General features: G+C 37.0%; 1 protein-coding gene across 10 annotated transcripts in view; it reads right to left on the reverse strand.

Annotated features, from left to right (window-relative positions):
* Window positions 1-7,639: 7,639 nt before the first annotated feature.
* DGKB (diacylglycerol kinase beta) overlaps window positions 7,640-16,163 on the reverse strand; it is a 731,665-nt gene continuing 723,141 nt past the window's right edge. For all 10 annotated transcript variants that reach the window (XM_078059329.1, XM_078059328.1, XM_078059325.1 and 7 more), the window contains one exon: window positions 7,640-10,265. In XM_078059329.1, coding sequence (XP_077915455.1) covers window positions 10,158-10,265 — 108 coding nt within the window. In that variant the 3' untranslated portion in view covers window positions 7,640-10,157. The remainder of the gene's footprint in view (window positions 10,266-16,163) is intronic.

Consider the following 16,163-nt stretch of genomic DNA (forward strand, 5'->3'; position numbering starts at 1 on the left):
GACTTCTATTATTCTTGTCCTTTCTTTCCTCACTCAAAATAGCTTATTTTAATACAAGAGAGCAAAGACACATTCTCATGGAAGAATTTTGAAGCTATTCCTACCCATAGGAAAAATAATTCACTTTATTGAGCATACATTGTAATTTCTCTGTATTAGTAGTATATTAATAGTATCTGTTGTAGAAAAAATGTTTACATCATGTGGTAGGATCAAGCAAAAGTAAACCAAACTAAAAGCAGATAGGTCTGAAAAAGTTCTAATGAGAGATAAAGGTCAAAAATTGTACAATACACTGGGGGTAGAAATAGAAGGTGAGTGAAAATTAAAGAAATAAATTGAATAGAAAAGATATGGTGACTGATTAGCTAAGAAAGAGTGGGTCATGCTTCCATGAAGTGAAAAGCAAGTAACATACAGGGAGGCAGGTGGTCATATGAGAATGTGGATGGGTCAAGAGTCAGGAACATTGCCTATGTGATGCCCATGGAATATCCAGAGAGAGGTGACAGTGTGTCCTTAGATACAGGTCTGCAGCTTGTAAGTGAGGTCCAGGATGTGGTCAAGATCTGACTATGAGGCACTGTTTTCCCCCAAAGCATCTTCCAGAGTTCTGATTGCATAAGCCAGGAAGCTTGAGGGACTATTTTAAGTGACCCATTGCAAACCTGTGGTTTTACTTTAATATTTGTTCCATTTTAAAATGTATATGGATCTGTGTTGGTTTTTGCATTAAGTTTATTTTTTCCCCACAATCCTTAGTTAAATGTCAGGGGTCCCCGAAAATACTCACTGGCAGATTGTTATCTACCCTCCGTTAAGAAGCACGTAGGCAGTGAATGGTGAGAAGTACTTTGTGGAGAGTCAAGCCTGGATTCAATTCCTTGTTTTTAGCTGTCTATGCAGAGATTATCCTCAGCTCAATAAAAAACAGCAATATCATAATATATAAATAAATCACATACCACATTGGACTTGTTGTCCTTTTCCTTTCAGTGTGAAGTGGTAAAAGTCCTAAGTCAGAGTTGATTAGGGAAACTGAGTAGAGTAAGTAGAGAGCAAAGAGAAAAACAAAAAACAAAAAACAATTTCAAACCTAATACTAACATGAAAGTTACTCCTGCTATAAAAATACTTGCTTGCAAGCATCCCACGTATAATATAACCTCATGAAAATTTTTAATTAAAACAGATATTGCCACTTTAAATGGCTTACAGAAATGGTTTAATGGTTATTAGAATCTAGTATACAATCCACATGAAGACAATGGACTTTGTTTTATTCACAGTTGTTTCCTGAGCTCATAGGCATTTAATAAACATAGTAAATTTGTTAAAGGAATCACTGAGAGATACCCAGTATTTCTGTCTCTGTGTTTTGGCACACTTAATCTCAATTGAAATAATTCACATCAACGAGTTATCTAGTCCAGAATGGAGTCACTTATGCTAAGCCCCACATCACCAAAATGAGACTTATAGTTTCAGCCTTCCCAGAAATGGAATCTTAAATCAATCAGCAATCGCCTGATCAGCACTAGTTACATAATCTGCCTGATAGACCCCTGCCATTCTCCTCCAAAGTGAAGTAACCGTACAATAACCAATCTGATTTTATGCCTCATATAATTTCCTTCTTGTTCCTGCTCTCTTCTGCCTATAAAAGTCTCTCATTTTATACAGCTCCCAAGCTGGATTGGATGTGGCCCAATTCTAATCAATTTTTGTTCAAATAAACTCCTACAATTTTTAATGAGTCTCAGTCTGTCTTTAATACCCTCTTAACCTCTTTAGCCATTTGATTTGCAACCTTTTTTTTGACACAGGTCTCTTTGAAAGAGTAACAGGCTTAGGTGGGACCTTAATACTGTCTTTGGGTTCAAACAAGGCTTCCTCAAAAGCAGCGCCTGAGACAAGGATTTGGCTGTTGGTAGTTTATTTGGAAGACAACGCCAGGAGACACAAGGGAGACAGAGACACAAGACAAGTCAAAAAAGGCCACATTAATGAGTGCACTACTAGGGCACGGTCCCACTAGGAAGCCTCTAAAACATTCAGGGGACCATACCTCTGAATTGTCAAACCTGTAAGAACAGGGAGACTGGGACATTTATCAGTGGGCTCTCATCCCCAGTTGGCTGAGGATTGAGCTGGGGGTATTATTCTGCCACATTTCAGGGTTCAACCTAGGCATACCCCAGCATGTTTGCTTCCTTGCAAGAGTTTTTTCAGAAGAGTGCTCTGTGTGCAGGAAACTTTCCATGGCTGCAGGTAAACTCAAGGTAGGATCGTGGGCAATATGGTTCTCTTACAACCAACTATGTTATGGAATTGCAAATCATCAATTGTTTTAAAGCTTCACATGGGCAATAGTAACTACTCCTACATTCTGTTTTTTAAAAAAAAATTTGTTTTTTTATTTTATCAATTGTAATATAAGGTAAATTCCCTTGAGAATATTTTTATATAACTGAATTTTGCAAGTCTTTAACTTCTGATAATATGCTACCATTATACTGATTTTCCATTATACCCAAAACTAATGTTAAAGAAAAATTCTTGAATGACACTTGTTAAAGTAGGGCGAGAAAGGCTTTATTCAAGTGGGGGAGGGGCGGCTATCAGAACAGGTGTAGGGACCACTGAAATGGAATTTGACAGGAGAGAGAGAGTGGTTTCAACTCCAAACACAGCATGGTCAAGTGGGCATTAATAGCTAAGGTACAGTGTAGGGGGTCAGTGGATGGCAAATTATTAAAAGAAACAAGAGGGGCAAGGGTAACAGTTATCACCTGGGGATGGTGGAGGCTGAGAAGCCTGGTTAGATAGATACTGAAGGTGATCAGATACGGAGGATGGGGAACTCCAGCTAAACTGACTTAGGATTCCTGCTCAAATTGGACAATGCAGAGACCAAGAAGTCCAGAAGCTAAAGCCTAGATGAAACAGAGTTCAAGGGAGCCTGGTAGAGTGAAGTCAAGGACAGAATCTTTGTGACTCAACTGTACAGAAAATAGCGCTGAATTAATTTCTCCCAGGTGTGTGGATGGCAATAGAGTCTCTAATAGATACCTTAAACTCACAATAGAAGGCTCTGGATAGGAAAAGGACTTGAGTTAAAGGTCTCAAGTTAAAGACATGCTAAGTTTTCATGTAGCCGGCAACCTTTCTATATGATTCAGGGAAGTCTCATCTATGAACAAGATAAGAGGCCCAGAAAACCGTTTGCACTGCAAAATATTTGCAAAGTACTTTAATTTTCCCCTCCAAACGCCTAGTAATTTACACATAAGCCAGTTTAAACTCATTAGCATTTGCCAAGCACACACCTCTTCGAAAGCTTCAAACGGGGATAGCAATCCAAATGGCAAAGTCGGGCTCTGACCCAGCATGTAGGGGCGGCTTCATTAGCGGACTCTGTTCAGCTGTTGCCCCAGCTGAAGCTCAACTTGTGAAATGAATGCGCAGGAAAATGTGGGGCAGACATACATAAATAATTTAACTTGAGAAGATTACTCTAAACCTCTCATTTACAGTCACCTTTTATTATTTTCTTATTCCTACAGACTCAAGTAGAAAGTGTCCTAAGTGCCCCAGGAAGGGTAAAAAGCATTAATACAAGCAAACATCCAAAAAACTAAAACCAGGATTACATACATAATCTGAAAAAAATAAATTTTTGAGATTGTTGTCTTCAGCAGAATAAATGTCATCACAACAGAAGCTTTTATTTTTTTTTCTCTTTTCCCCTATTAGAGCGCTATCAATCAAAAATGAATGAACTGGAAATAAAATCTCTCTCCCTTTCTCCACCCCTCATCAGTTTATCTACATGGGTCAAAGGTGAGGCCATGTGTACTGGATGTTCGAAATTCAAATGCATTTAAGGGAGGATTAAGCAATTCAAATGCATTAAAGATTAAGCAACAGCACTTTTATTCTATTTTAAAAGGCATCAATGTTTCAGCAACAGCCCTGCACATGGTGTTCTACCTTCCTACTTCCCTGTATTGGTTTCCGACTGCTGCGGTAACAAATTACCACTAATTTAGTGGCTTAAAAAACACAAATTTATTATCTTAGTACCGCAGCTCAGAAGTTCAAAATGGGTCTCACTAGGTTAAAATTAAAGCTTTTTGTTCCTTCTGGAGGTTCAGGAGGAAAATCCTTTTCCTTACCTTCTGCAGAGATCCCTGCTTTCTGTGGCTTGTGGTCTCCATTCCGCCATCTTCAAACGAAGCAATATAGTATCTTCAAACCTCGCTCGGACTCTGACCTGTTCCACCTCTCTCGTCCACTTGAAAGGACCCTTGAGATTACATTGAGCACACCTGGATAATCCGGGCTGCTCTTCCGCTTGAACTCAGCTGATGAGCATCCTTAATTCTACCTGTAACCTTAATTCCCTGTGGCTATGTAACATAACATATTCAAACACTCCAAATATCAGCATGTGAACATGTTTTGGGGGCCATTATCCTACACAGTATCTCCCCAGCATTCCTTGGGAGAATAGAAGACAGCTAGCCATGACTTCCAGCCCCACCAGGCACGCGGACCCTGCGCTGGCCCAGTGATAACCACTTGTGAGTTAAAGTGCATGCCATTTTGGCTACCGAATTAACCGAAAAGTTGGAAATGTTGTGCTACTGCATGTGGGAAAATGACAAGAGGTGAGAAAGACATAAGAATGAACTGTAAGTTTATTCATCCAAAGTGTATAAGGGATAATAAAATAAAATTGTAAAAAAAAGTCATACTTTTATGATTTATTGAATAGACTATTTTTATATCATTTCTTCTGAAAGGAGTAATATACGTTTTATGGGAACTTGGGAATTTTGGTAGCTTGTATTTATTCAAAGATTATTGGATATCTTATAGGGATGGCCCCGGGGGAACAGCAGGGACTAGAACCCAGGGCTGGCTTTCACCTGACTCACCAGTTTAATGAGACAATCAGACAAGTAACCATTTAAAATACGGAGTGAAAACCTTTAGCATAGGAATCAGAGTATTAAAGGGGCACAACAGAGACTCACCAGAACTACTCTCATGCATTCTGGACAAAGGTGGGTCCAGAAATCCTCCCAAACAGAAGGGAACCAACCCTTGAGAAAGGGAATGTGCCAGTGAGTATAAAATTTGCTGAAGTGCATAGCCATGAAAAAAACATGGCATATCTGGTGAAATGCAAGTAGAACAGTGTGGCTAGAACCAAGTTTGCACATGGGGTTAGGAGGAAAGTGGACAGAGGAAAGGTTAAGAAGATCCAGCTCATGAAAACCCTTTGCCTGAGGATTTTGGACTTCTATCATGTAAAACAGGGTGATGTGATGAGGAATATCATCTATTTCTAGAAAACTATCGTTGGTATTGTAGAGGAGGGACTGAAGTGGGGACGAAGAGGAGTCTCCTGCCGCTGCTGATAGAAAATGAGTTAGAGGGGCACCTGGGTGCCTCAGCCGTTGGGCGTCTGCCTTTGGCTTGGGTCGTTATCTCAGGGTCCTGGGATCTCAAGCCCCACATCGGGCTCCCTGATCACTGGGAAGCCTGCTTCTCCCTCTCCCTCTGCTGCTCCCCCTGCTTGTGCTTTCTCTCTCTCTCTGTCTTAAAAAAAAAAAAAAAAGAGTTAGAAAGTTATCTCTACTTAAATCCTCACAACAACCTGATACAGGGCCTGTATTTCTGTCTATTGTACGGATGAGAAGACTGAGGCTTGGAGAGATTACGTAACTCTCCTCTGCACTACATTCTGTCAAATGTGCAGCTAGGATTAAAGTTGACGCCTCCATCCTCAGAACCTTCTCGCAGCTCCCAGAGGCAGATGCACCTTAAAGTTGTCAAGCTGAATCTTCTAGTTTCTGACTGGCATGGGCCCATTCCAAAACTTGATGAAGAGAAGGAGGAAGCAGCATTCTGGTCAGTGACACGGCAGTGTCGCAGAGTGCTGTCCCGGCTCCGGGGGCCACCACATCCACGGGGACGCCACCCAACACCTGGGGTAGCCAATCTTGACCTCCAGTAGAAAACACCCAAAGAATTACTGCCCTTGACCTGCTGTAACCCCTTTGTAAAATATTGGATCCCCAGTCAATGCCCAGGAGGGATTTGCTCAAGTCTGCTACACAAAATGGAATTCAAAATGGGTTTCATCCAGAAAATTCAGTTTAAGTCCTCCCAGAACCCCTGACCCCATCTTTCAGTCTCCGAAATTCTATCAGCCAGTGTGTTGGTGTTCCTGGGATCTCTGAAATTGCTGGAATAACGTTCACAGCAGCAACCCGGGGCCAAAGCAGCACAAAATAGAATGGTTCCACTCTTAATGACAGAATTCAGTCCCCAAATGCCCAGACTCCTTCCTCCCTGACAAAAGACGGAGATCCAGGGGGGTAGACTGATGGCAACTGCTTGAAAAGTTCATGTACAGACCAAATCTGGCCAAAATGGCAGGAAGGAATGACACTTAATTGAGTGGTTAACACTTTTATTTCAAAAAGCACGATATTGTATATAACACTTCCTGAAAAATAATTAATAAGATACTGTAATTAAATGAATTCTCTGTTTTTAAACACAATAAGGATGTATAGAATCCCTCAGTGTGAGTTTATTCAAATTTTATTTAAATAGAATGCAACTTAGTCGGGAGACTAAAGGGGCGATTTCTGCCTGTCACAAAATAAAAGCTCTTTTGCGGGTTTTGTTTGTTTATTTATTTATTTAAATTTTACATCCTTAACATATATTACAAGGGCTTCATTGTTTGGTTTAGGATATACATATTGTATTTGAATAATTGTTGGGGAGTTCTATGTGCCATGAAAGGTACATTTTCCTCTTTATAATCAATAAACAATAAACTGACACAAAAAGGAATGGAACCATTTAAAAGTTTTGTCTCATTCATGTAGAATACAGTCTGAAATTCAAAACAGATTCTCCCTTGAAAACTGCAATTATTTCCCATCCCCCTAAAAAAGAACAAAATGCAGAAACATATACACAATTCATCAGATTTAAATTTCTACCTGCAGTAGACTACACTAAACAGCTGAGCCTTCTGCTTTGTTATGGCTATAGTCACAGAGATAGTTTAAACATGAAAACTGTTTTAAAAGTTTGTTTTCTTCACCTTCTACAGGATACCTTCTTTCTCCACAAATACATTGACTAGCACTTTTTGCATTGAATACACATGGTATACGCATGTATGTGGAAAAATACACTTACGTCCTTTAAAATTTCTGGATCCACATAGACATCTCCATTCCTACTGGAAGCTTGGATAGCCAGGATTCTCCTGGAATGTCTGTTTATCAACTCGGTGTACTGCACTGTTGAGCAAAATGCATATCTCTTTTCCCCTGTTCCTCTGACCCCTGCAAGTCCAGGGTTAATTTTTTACTTTAGGGTTTCATCTACTTAAAACTTTGTACTATGATGTCTACTATATTTAAAGAGGTTGACCCGACAACTCCAACACCCACACATAGAGAAGAAAAAATTCCATCTTGAAAAGCTAACATTTGTTATTCAATATTTTAATATACCATATAACTTTCCGTTTAGAATTTTCCTTAAAATATATATGCTTCACTTGAGGCTGCCATAAAAATGGAAAGAATATCTTCTCTGATTTTAAAACCATCAAAGTCTGTTTTTTTTTTTTTTTTAAACTACTTTCCAAACCCCAGGAGTAGTGTACTTGAAGGGCAAGCATGTCAGTAGCTTTAGAAAATGAGTTGAAGACAGTCACATTTGATCCCTATTTGAACATTTATTATTTGTACCAATGAATTCTGACTGAAAATGTAACTACTATTATCACTAATTATAATTCTGTAGCTGCACCGATGTAAAGCTGCATCCCTTGATCTCAACTGTGGAAGTCTGATAGGCAGGTTGTTTGATTCGTCCTATCCCACTGTCTCCTCAGTAGCTTTCCACTGCACAGATTGTTAAGAATGATTCACAAACTGTTGCTGCCTTCACACAACATACTATAAAAGGTAGCCAAGACATAATTGTATGTGTACTGCACATAAAATAATTGGTGGCTTCAGAATATGTTTTGATACAAAGCCTGCCTGCCCATTGTAGAAAATTGTGTCAATTTATGTAAAAATATTTATTACCTGTAACCATAGATACACGAAATCAATGTGTGTGTTATGTAACATTATGTCAGTAATGCATTTGTTACTGTTTAGAGATTTCTTTTGCTCCAGATTACTGCTCTGCCAAATAACTTTTTTTTTTTTATTATACTAGGGCAAGTGATTACTGTGCCACATTTGCAATTGTAATGATAATTTTCCTGGGAATGCTAAATTATGTCTTAATTTTATTCAAAAGCTTTTATTTTCAGAGCAATTAAACTTATTGTTGATTGATATTTACCATCTAATGTTCCTGGAACACTAAAATAATACACTTTATACATAATCTTCCATTATAGTACATTGCTTGAGAGTAGCTATTTGATATAACAGCATTCAGTTGAGTTTTCAAACCAAAGAACAAAAATTATAGCAATTTCACTTGAAATCCATAAATCCATGCACAGGAGTGTGTTCAACAGACTCACTAAATGCTATTTGTTATTCAAAGATGAATGAATCAATAGAAAAACAGAACTGATAAATCATTAGTACTTTAATGCAGAGTGGAGAGAAAAACTAATAAATCATGCATTTCAAGCACTTGTTTTCCTTATGGCATGTTTAAAAACATAAAACATGCAATGATGAGATGCAGGTCAATATGAATGAACAATACCCAAACTAGTCAGAATAGCATTTCATTTTATAATCATAGATTTAATGAAACACTAAGAAAAGTACATATTCCATGATTTCTTTAAACAGAGACTCCAACCATACCATGAATACCGTAAACGACAATTTGGGCCATCATTTCCAAATAAACATTTGAAATGCCATAGAGATGGGAGCGGCCTAGGCTGATGGGAGAGGATTAATTGCATGCATGATTTGCTTCGGTGAGCTTGATATTTCTTACAGGTATCAATTTATACTAGAACAAAACTGATACAATCATTTACTTTCTCAAACTGATCCATTAAAAATTACAGATACCTATATTTATAAATGACCAAAAAAAGCTAGAAATCAGCGAATTGAGCTTTGACTGTGTTGTATGGCCTATTGTCTGCATAAGGTGAGAACTTTAATTATAATTAATGGGTAATTCACTCTCTTTCCAGAGTTTAAGTTATCAAAAAATTAATCATAAGAACCATAAATTTTCTCCACAATGCTAATTAATTATACATGAACCCACTTCTCTCAAGCATCTTTTTCTGAATCTTTGGTGGGAGATAGTATATTAGGCACATAGTTTAAAACAGCTATTTGGTTAACTGGTGTGGTTATGAATTTTCTTCTAAATCCACATGCAGAAAGGAATAAGGCTTGTCATATTACCACAACTTAACTGCCAAGTAACTTATTTCTGTTTTCACTTATTTCTGGAATTAAAAACAAAATGAAACAAAATAAAAATCACTTTTCTATTTTTTTTTTAGCACAAGAAAACTTTATACCTGAAATTTTAAAATCCACTCAGAAGCATCAAGATGTTGAAGAAAAACTATTTAGATACAGCGAGGTATCATAGACAACTATTTAATAAAATCTTCCAATTAAAAGTTTCTTCTCAAGTAATAGTTCAAAGGTCACTGAGACACTGATTCTAAAAGGGAAAAGTATCGCAATCTGTGGTTATGATCATCGTAGCATTACTGATTAGTGCTTATCAATAATTGGAATCACACGGAGAATCACGTTTCCCATGGTATTTCCTTTTATGGCTCACAGATTTCTCTCACAGGTTAGTAAATGGAAACTGGGAGAGGAATGGATGGGGGACATAAAAATCTATGGGAATGCATGCAACAAAAATATGCAGTACCACTTCATGTAAATTTCTGCCTTCTTCATGCAAAGATGCCTATAAAAACTGAGACAAATTTTCTAATAGCTGAATTTTACATTAGCTCAGTAACAAAAACTGTTAAACCAATTCCATGATTTTGCATGAGCAAGAAAATTGAAATGGTTCAAAGATTTCCAGCATAAGTTTCCATGGCCCAATTATGCTAATTAGATCTCGAAGAATAAAATGAGACAGGTTTATTCCTTGCTTCGGTTTCTTGTTCTTTTGACGAGGGAGCAGAACAACCCGGTTTTTGGAGGAGGACCCATCAGCATTGGGGCTTGGTTCTTGTGTGTAATTTTTATCTAGGGAAAGAAAGAGAAAGAGAGTAATCTCCAGGTATAATACCGACTTCACAGAATCTCTGTTAAGGTTAATATTCTATGAGCTACTGGAACACCACGAGGGTAAAATGCAGCTTCAGAGTTTTCATTACTTCAAAAATATTTTTAAGGAAGACAAGAATTTGCATTTAAGCCATATTCTAATGCTCAATGTATTAACAAAAAATAAAAATTGACTGAAATCACATTTTAAATATCATGTTACCTCTAACCTCACTTGTGGTAACAGCCCAAAACTCTTTGTTTCAGCCACATGATTATCTAGTATAATTCACTGACCATTTAAAGCAGGAAAGGATGCACCATTCCAGTATTCAGAATCCTAGTTACAGTCCAACATCAAGATGTACCGGGGATCAAGGCAAGCCTTATTTATCTTGTTAATCAGATTGTTTCTCTCTTTCCACATGAACTGCAAGGTTTAATTTCAAAACAATCATTAGGAATGAAAGTCAAAAGTTAACGTGCAAAAAAGGTCAGAAATGATGAACTAGCTTTCTAATTTGTTAATTAATTGGTAATAGAATAGAATCAAATATTGAAAAGCCTGCTTAAAACACTTTGAGAGACTGTTCTAAAGCTACTCGTTTTGATTTCTTTGATATAAAACTACGAGTCACCCTAAATGAGACAGCCTTAAAGTAGATTATGTCTGCAATTTTCTCTAATTCAAGTCTAAATTAGAGAAGACATTTTATGAATATATGCTATGCTCAAAGCTAATTGAAAGCAATTATCAAAGTGGCATTTTGTCTGTGACTTTAAGATACATTGTAAGATAATAAATGATTCTCATTATGTAATAAAAAGGTCACATCTTGCCTTTGGGCTAGTGACGCTGGGAGTTTTTCAAAAGCAATCGGAGACATTTTCTTTAGAGAACTGCGACTAATACAAGAACCATCGCTTATTAAATATCAGTTGTCACCTGCACAGCCACCCGCATCAGAGATGAGTATTTCTTTCAAAAAGAAACACCACCTCATTAAAAGCTGCAAAAATATATCTCTTAAAGTGCATCCCTGACATTTTCAAGTTAAAATGAATATCCTTCACTTGTCATTCACTAATAGCAATAAAACAACAACAAAAAAAATCCACGTGGACAGGATCATTAAAATCAGCACTGGGGCTTTTGGGAAATGGAGATTCACTTCACAGTCTAGAAAGACAGAAGTATGTCAAAAACCTGGAAAAATGAACAACTTTATTTAAGTCTGTTGGAATCAGGTTATTCTGGGAAGATTCAGTGTTCTCTTTACTGTAAAAATAAATTGCACCTGTAAAAGGCCAGTAGGCTAAGCCAGCCCCAAACTCTCTGAATGTATGATTTTATTTTATTTTTGTTATCTTATGAACTGTGGAATTGATAGCTGGATAGTTAAGATCCCAGAATGTGCACATCTTTATAGATTGAAAAAGATCTCTACCAGATTTTCTCTCTTAATAAATTCAGTTTTAGATTATGCCATGAATTTTTAAATCCCCCTGAACCCTAGGTTTGTATAATATCTAATACAGCATCATTCATTCATTTATTCATTTCATAAAATTTATTGCACCCCTACTATGCTTCAGACACCCTACCAGGAACTTTTAATGAATAATGCACAATCTATGCTCCCAAGAAGTTCTAGTCAAGTAGGAAAAAGAAATTTAACAGGCATGTTCAACCTATCATAGGAACTGAAATAGGAGGTTAAGCAGAAAGGCACTATTTTTTAATGATGAAAATAAAAGTGATTTTTTTTACACAAAAACACAATGTTTAAATGAATGCTTGGGGAAGAAGTTATCACATATTACTTATACGATAACCTTAGATTCAAATAGAACATTAGCAGCTAAAGTAAGAAGATACATATTTCTGACTCACAGTTGCTGGACTAAATTCTTTGGAGGGTATGAATAGTATTAGGACATTTTGGAAAATAAGTTCATTATTAGCAAATTATTGTTAAGACTTTGGAAGAAATACATCATTCTACTTATATAAGCTTAGTAATAATTTATGACTAAGTGTAACCATAGTACCACAAATTATTGGCTATGAGATTTTGTTCACTCTGTTATTTCTGCATTTGAATTTTTTTTTGATCATGGCTATCTTTATACTGGCAATTCTTTTTTGAAAAAAATAACATGTTGCTATTCCTTCATTCAGTGCTCTTAATACAACGAGATCCTTAATCCATGTTACTATTGTGGAGTGCTAGTTTTCAGTTTCTAAGCAAGATGACGGCCACTCCTGTTCTTAAAATTATCTAAAACCTGTCCTTTTGGTTGTTTGATCATGCCTATGGTCTAAGTATACAACTCTTTCTTTAATCTAACATTATTTCCATAAAAGATTAAATCTTTATCTTTATTGTCTATGGTTTATGAAAATGAAAAACAACTGGCTGTGTTTTCCTTTTAGCGGAGATAACATGAAGGAAACTAGCATTCAGGAAATGCCTATTACGTATCTGGGCTCTTTGCATAGGTAATCTCACTGGATAATTAAATGTCCTTGTATATTTGAGCATAAGCAAAAAGGACTCCATTAAGGATGAGAATAATTCCAGTTCAAGTGAGTTAATGGTGTGGTCACAGAAAGTCCAATGTAGGCTCCAGAAAGCTGTAGAGACTTAATTAAGAGTAAGTTTAGGTTCAGACTGCCCATGTGAGGGAACCTGGTTAAGAGGGCATCTCCAGGAATGGAATAATGATTCAGATGCCTATTTTGTATACATTCTACACTTTTTGTCTTAAAGATTTTATTTATTTATTTATTTGAGAGAGAGAGAGAGAGTGTGTGTGTGTGTGCACACAGGCACGAGTGAGGGGCCGGGCAGAGGGAGAGGGAGAATCTCTCTCTCTCTTTTTTTTTTTTTTGAGAGGGAGAATCACAAGCAGACTCCGTGCGATGTACAGAGCCCAACCTGGGCCTTGATCCCATGATCCTGAGATCATGACCTGAGCCAAAATCAATAGTCAGATGCTCAAGTGACTGAGCCACCCAGGCACCCCTACATTCCATACTCTTGTATTATTTTATTTATTTATTTATTTATTTATTTATTTATTTATTTAGAGACCGTGATATCTACCAGAAAAACAACGAGTAAGGAGCAGATTTTATCCCTAAAGACTTTAGAATATACTAAGTTTCAGCAATCTGAAGACATGAGCCAAATTTTCAGCAATCTTCGACTGCTTCCATCTTTCAACAATCAGGCAGTTGCTTCTTAGCTGTTTTTCAGTACATCAAATATTTACCGAGAACCAGCTATCAGCAATTTGCAACTTGATTTTGATTAGTTTAGAAGAGAATCTGAAATTTATAACTGAGAGAGAATCGTGGGCACTCATAAGAGAGAACTGTGGGTGATGGGGCTTCCAGAAGCTGGGATGGCTGCATGAAGGTAGAAGAACTTTGCTTTAAAAATGAAAGATAAATACTGTCAGTAATACAATAGTGTCCTCCTATAAAAACTCTTCATTTCTGCGTATTACTTATTCCTTTGCAAAGCAATGGTGGCACAAGGGAGGTGCTTCTACAGTTGCATGACTCTTCCTACTTCTATCTTCCCATTACATATTAAGATTAGACACATCTAAAAATCTAAACATGGAAAAAATTTAATTGGAGTTTTCAGTTTCATAAGTTTTCAGTACAAAATAAAAATGCACACATGGAAACCAAATCAAGGATTACAAGACACAGTTTTCTTGTTTCTACTGTATTATCAGTGTTACATAGTGTAACGTCATAATTATAATATTGAGAGTAATAACAAAATCAAAAAATAATAAGATTTGACTCTTGCTGTGTGCTGAGCATTATGCTAAGTATTTTACACAAGTAATTCAGATGCTACCTGTTTCATCTCTTTGAGTTGCCCTCAACAAAAGCCTATTCTCATAAAAGTATTATTGTTGAAGACTGTAGGACTGAAGTATAATTTCATAAACATGACAGAATAGGGGTTTATATCTCATAGCAGTAAACAGTGTTTATTCCCATTAGACATTTGTGTTCTCTATAAAGAACTTTCATTATATGTCTGTTTTTGTGCCAGTACAATGCTGTCTTGTGATCACTGCTTTGTAATATAGCTTGAAATCAGTCAACATGATGCCCCCAGCTTTGTTTTTCTTTTCCAACATTTCCTTGGCGATTCAGGGTCTTTTCTGATTCCAAACAAATTTTAGGATTGTTTGTTTCAGCACTTTGAAAAATGTCACTGGAATTTCGATCAGGATGGCATTGAAGATATGGATTGCTCTGGGTAGCAGAGACATTTTAACAATGTTTATTTTTCCGATCCATGAGCATGGAATGTTTTTCCATCTTTTTGTGTCTTCTTCAATTTCTTTCATGAGTGTTCTGTAGTTCCTAGAGTATAGATCCTTTACCTCTTTGGTTAGGTTTATTCCGAGGTATCTTACGGTTTTTGGTGCTATTGTAAATGGAATCGTTTCTCTAATTTCTCTCTCTTTGTTGCATTGTTAGTGTATAACAGAGCAACTGATTTCTGTGCATTGATTTTGTATCCTGCCACATTACTGAATTGATGTATGAGTTCTAGTAATTTGGGGGTGGAGTCTTTTGGGTTTTCCACATAAAGTATCATGTCATCTGCGAAGAGAGAGAGTTTGACTTCTTTTTTGCCAATTTGAATACCTTTTATTTCTTTTTGTTGTCTGATTGTTATTGCTAGGACTTCTAGTACTATGTTGAACAATAGGGCGAGAGTGGGCATCCTTGTTGTGTTCCTGATCTTAAGGGAAAGGCTCTCAGCTTTTCGCCATTGAGGATGATATTCACTGTGGGTTTTTCACTGATGGATTTTATGAACTTGAGGAATGTTCCCTCTACCCCTATACTCTGAAGAGTTTTAATCAGGAAAGGATGCTGTATTTCATCAAATGGCTTTTTCTGATCAATTGAGAGGACATATGGTTCTTCTCTCTCCTCTTATTAATGTGTTCTATCACATTGATTGATTTTTGAATGTTGAACCACCCTTGCATCCTGGGGATAAATCCCACTTGGTCGTGGTGGAACAGAATAGAGAGCCCAGATATGGACCCTCAACTTTATGGTCAAATAATCTTTGACAAAGTAGGAGAAAATGTGCAATGGAAAAAAGAGAGTCTCTTCAATAAATGGTGCTGGGAAAACTGGACAGCTATATACAGGAGAATGAAACTTGACCATTCTCTAACACCATACACAAAGATAAACTCAAAATGGATGAAAAACCTCAATGTGAGACAGGAATCCATCAAAATCCTAGAGGAGAACATAGGCAGTCACCTCTTTTACATTGGCCACAGCAACTTCTTTCAAGATACATCTCCAAAGGCTAGTGAAACAAAAGCAAAAATGAACTTGTGGGACTTCATCAAGATAAAAAGCTTCTGCACAGCAAAGGAAACAGTCAACAAAACAAAGCGGCAACCCACAGAATGGGAGAAGATATTTGCAAATGACACTACAGTTAAAGGGTTGGTATCTAAGATCTATAAAGAACTTCTCAAACTCAACACCCAAAAAACAAATAATCAAGTTAAAAAATGGGCAGAAGACATGAACAGACACTTCTCCAAAGAAGACAAACAACTGGCTAACAGACACATGAAAAAATGTTCATCATTAGCCATTAGGGAAATTCAAATCAAAACCACATTGAGATACCACCTTACACCTGTTAGAATGGCAAAAATTGACAAGGCAAGAAACAACAAATGTTGGAGAGGTTCTGGAGAAAGGGCAACCCTCTTACACTGTTGGTGGGAATGCAAGTTGGTACAGCCACTTTGGAAAACAGTGTGGAGGTGCCTCAAAAAATTAAAAATCGAGCTACCCTA

This window comes from Halichoerus grypus, chromosome 12 (genome assembly GCF_964656455.1).
Source record: "Halichoerus grypus chromosome 12, mHalGry1.hap1.1, whole genome shotgun sequence".
NCBI lineage: Eukaryota > Metazoa > Chordata > Mammalia > Carnivora > Phocidae > Halichoerus > Halichoerus grypus.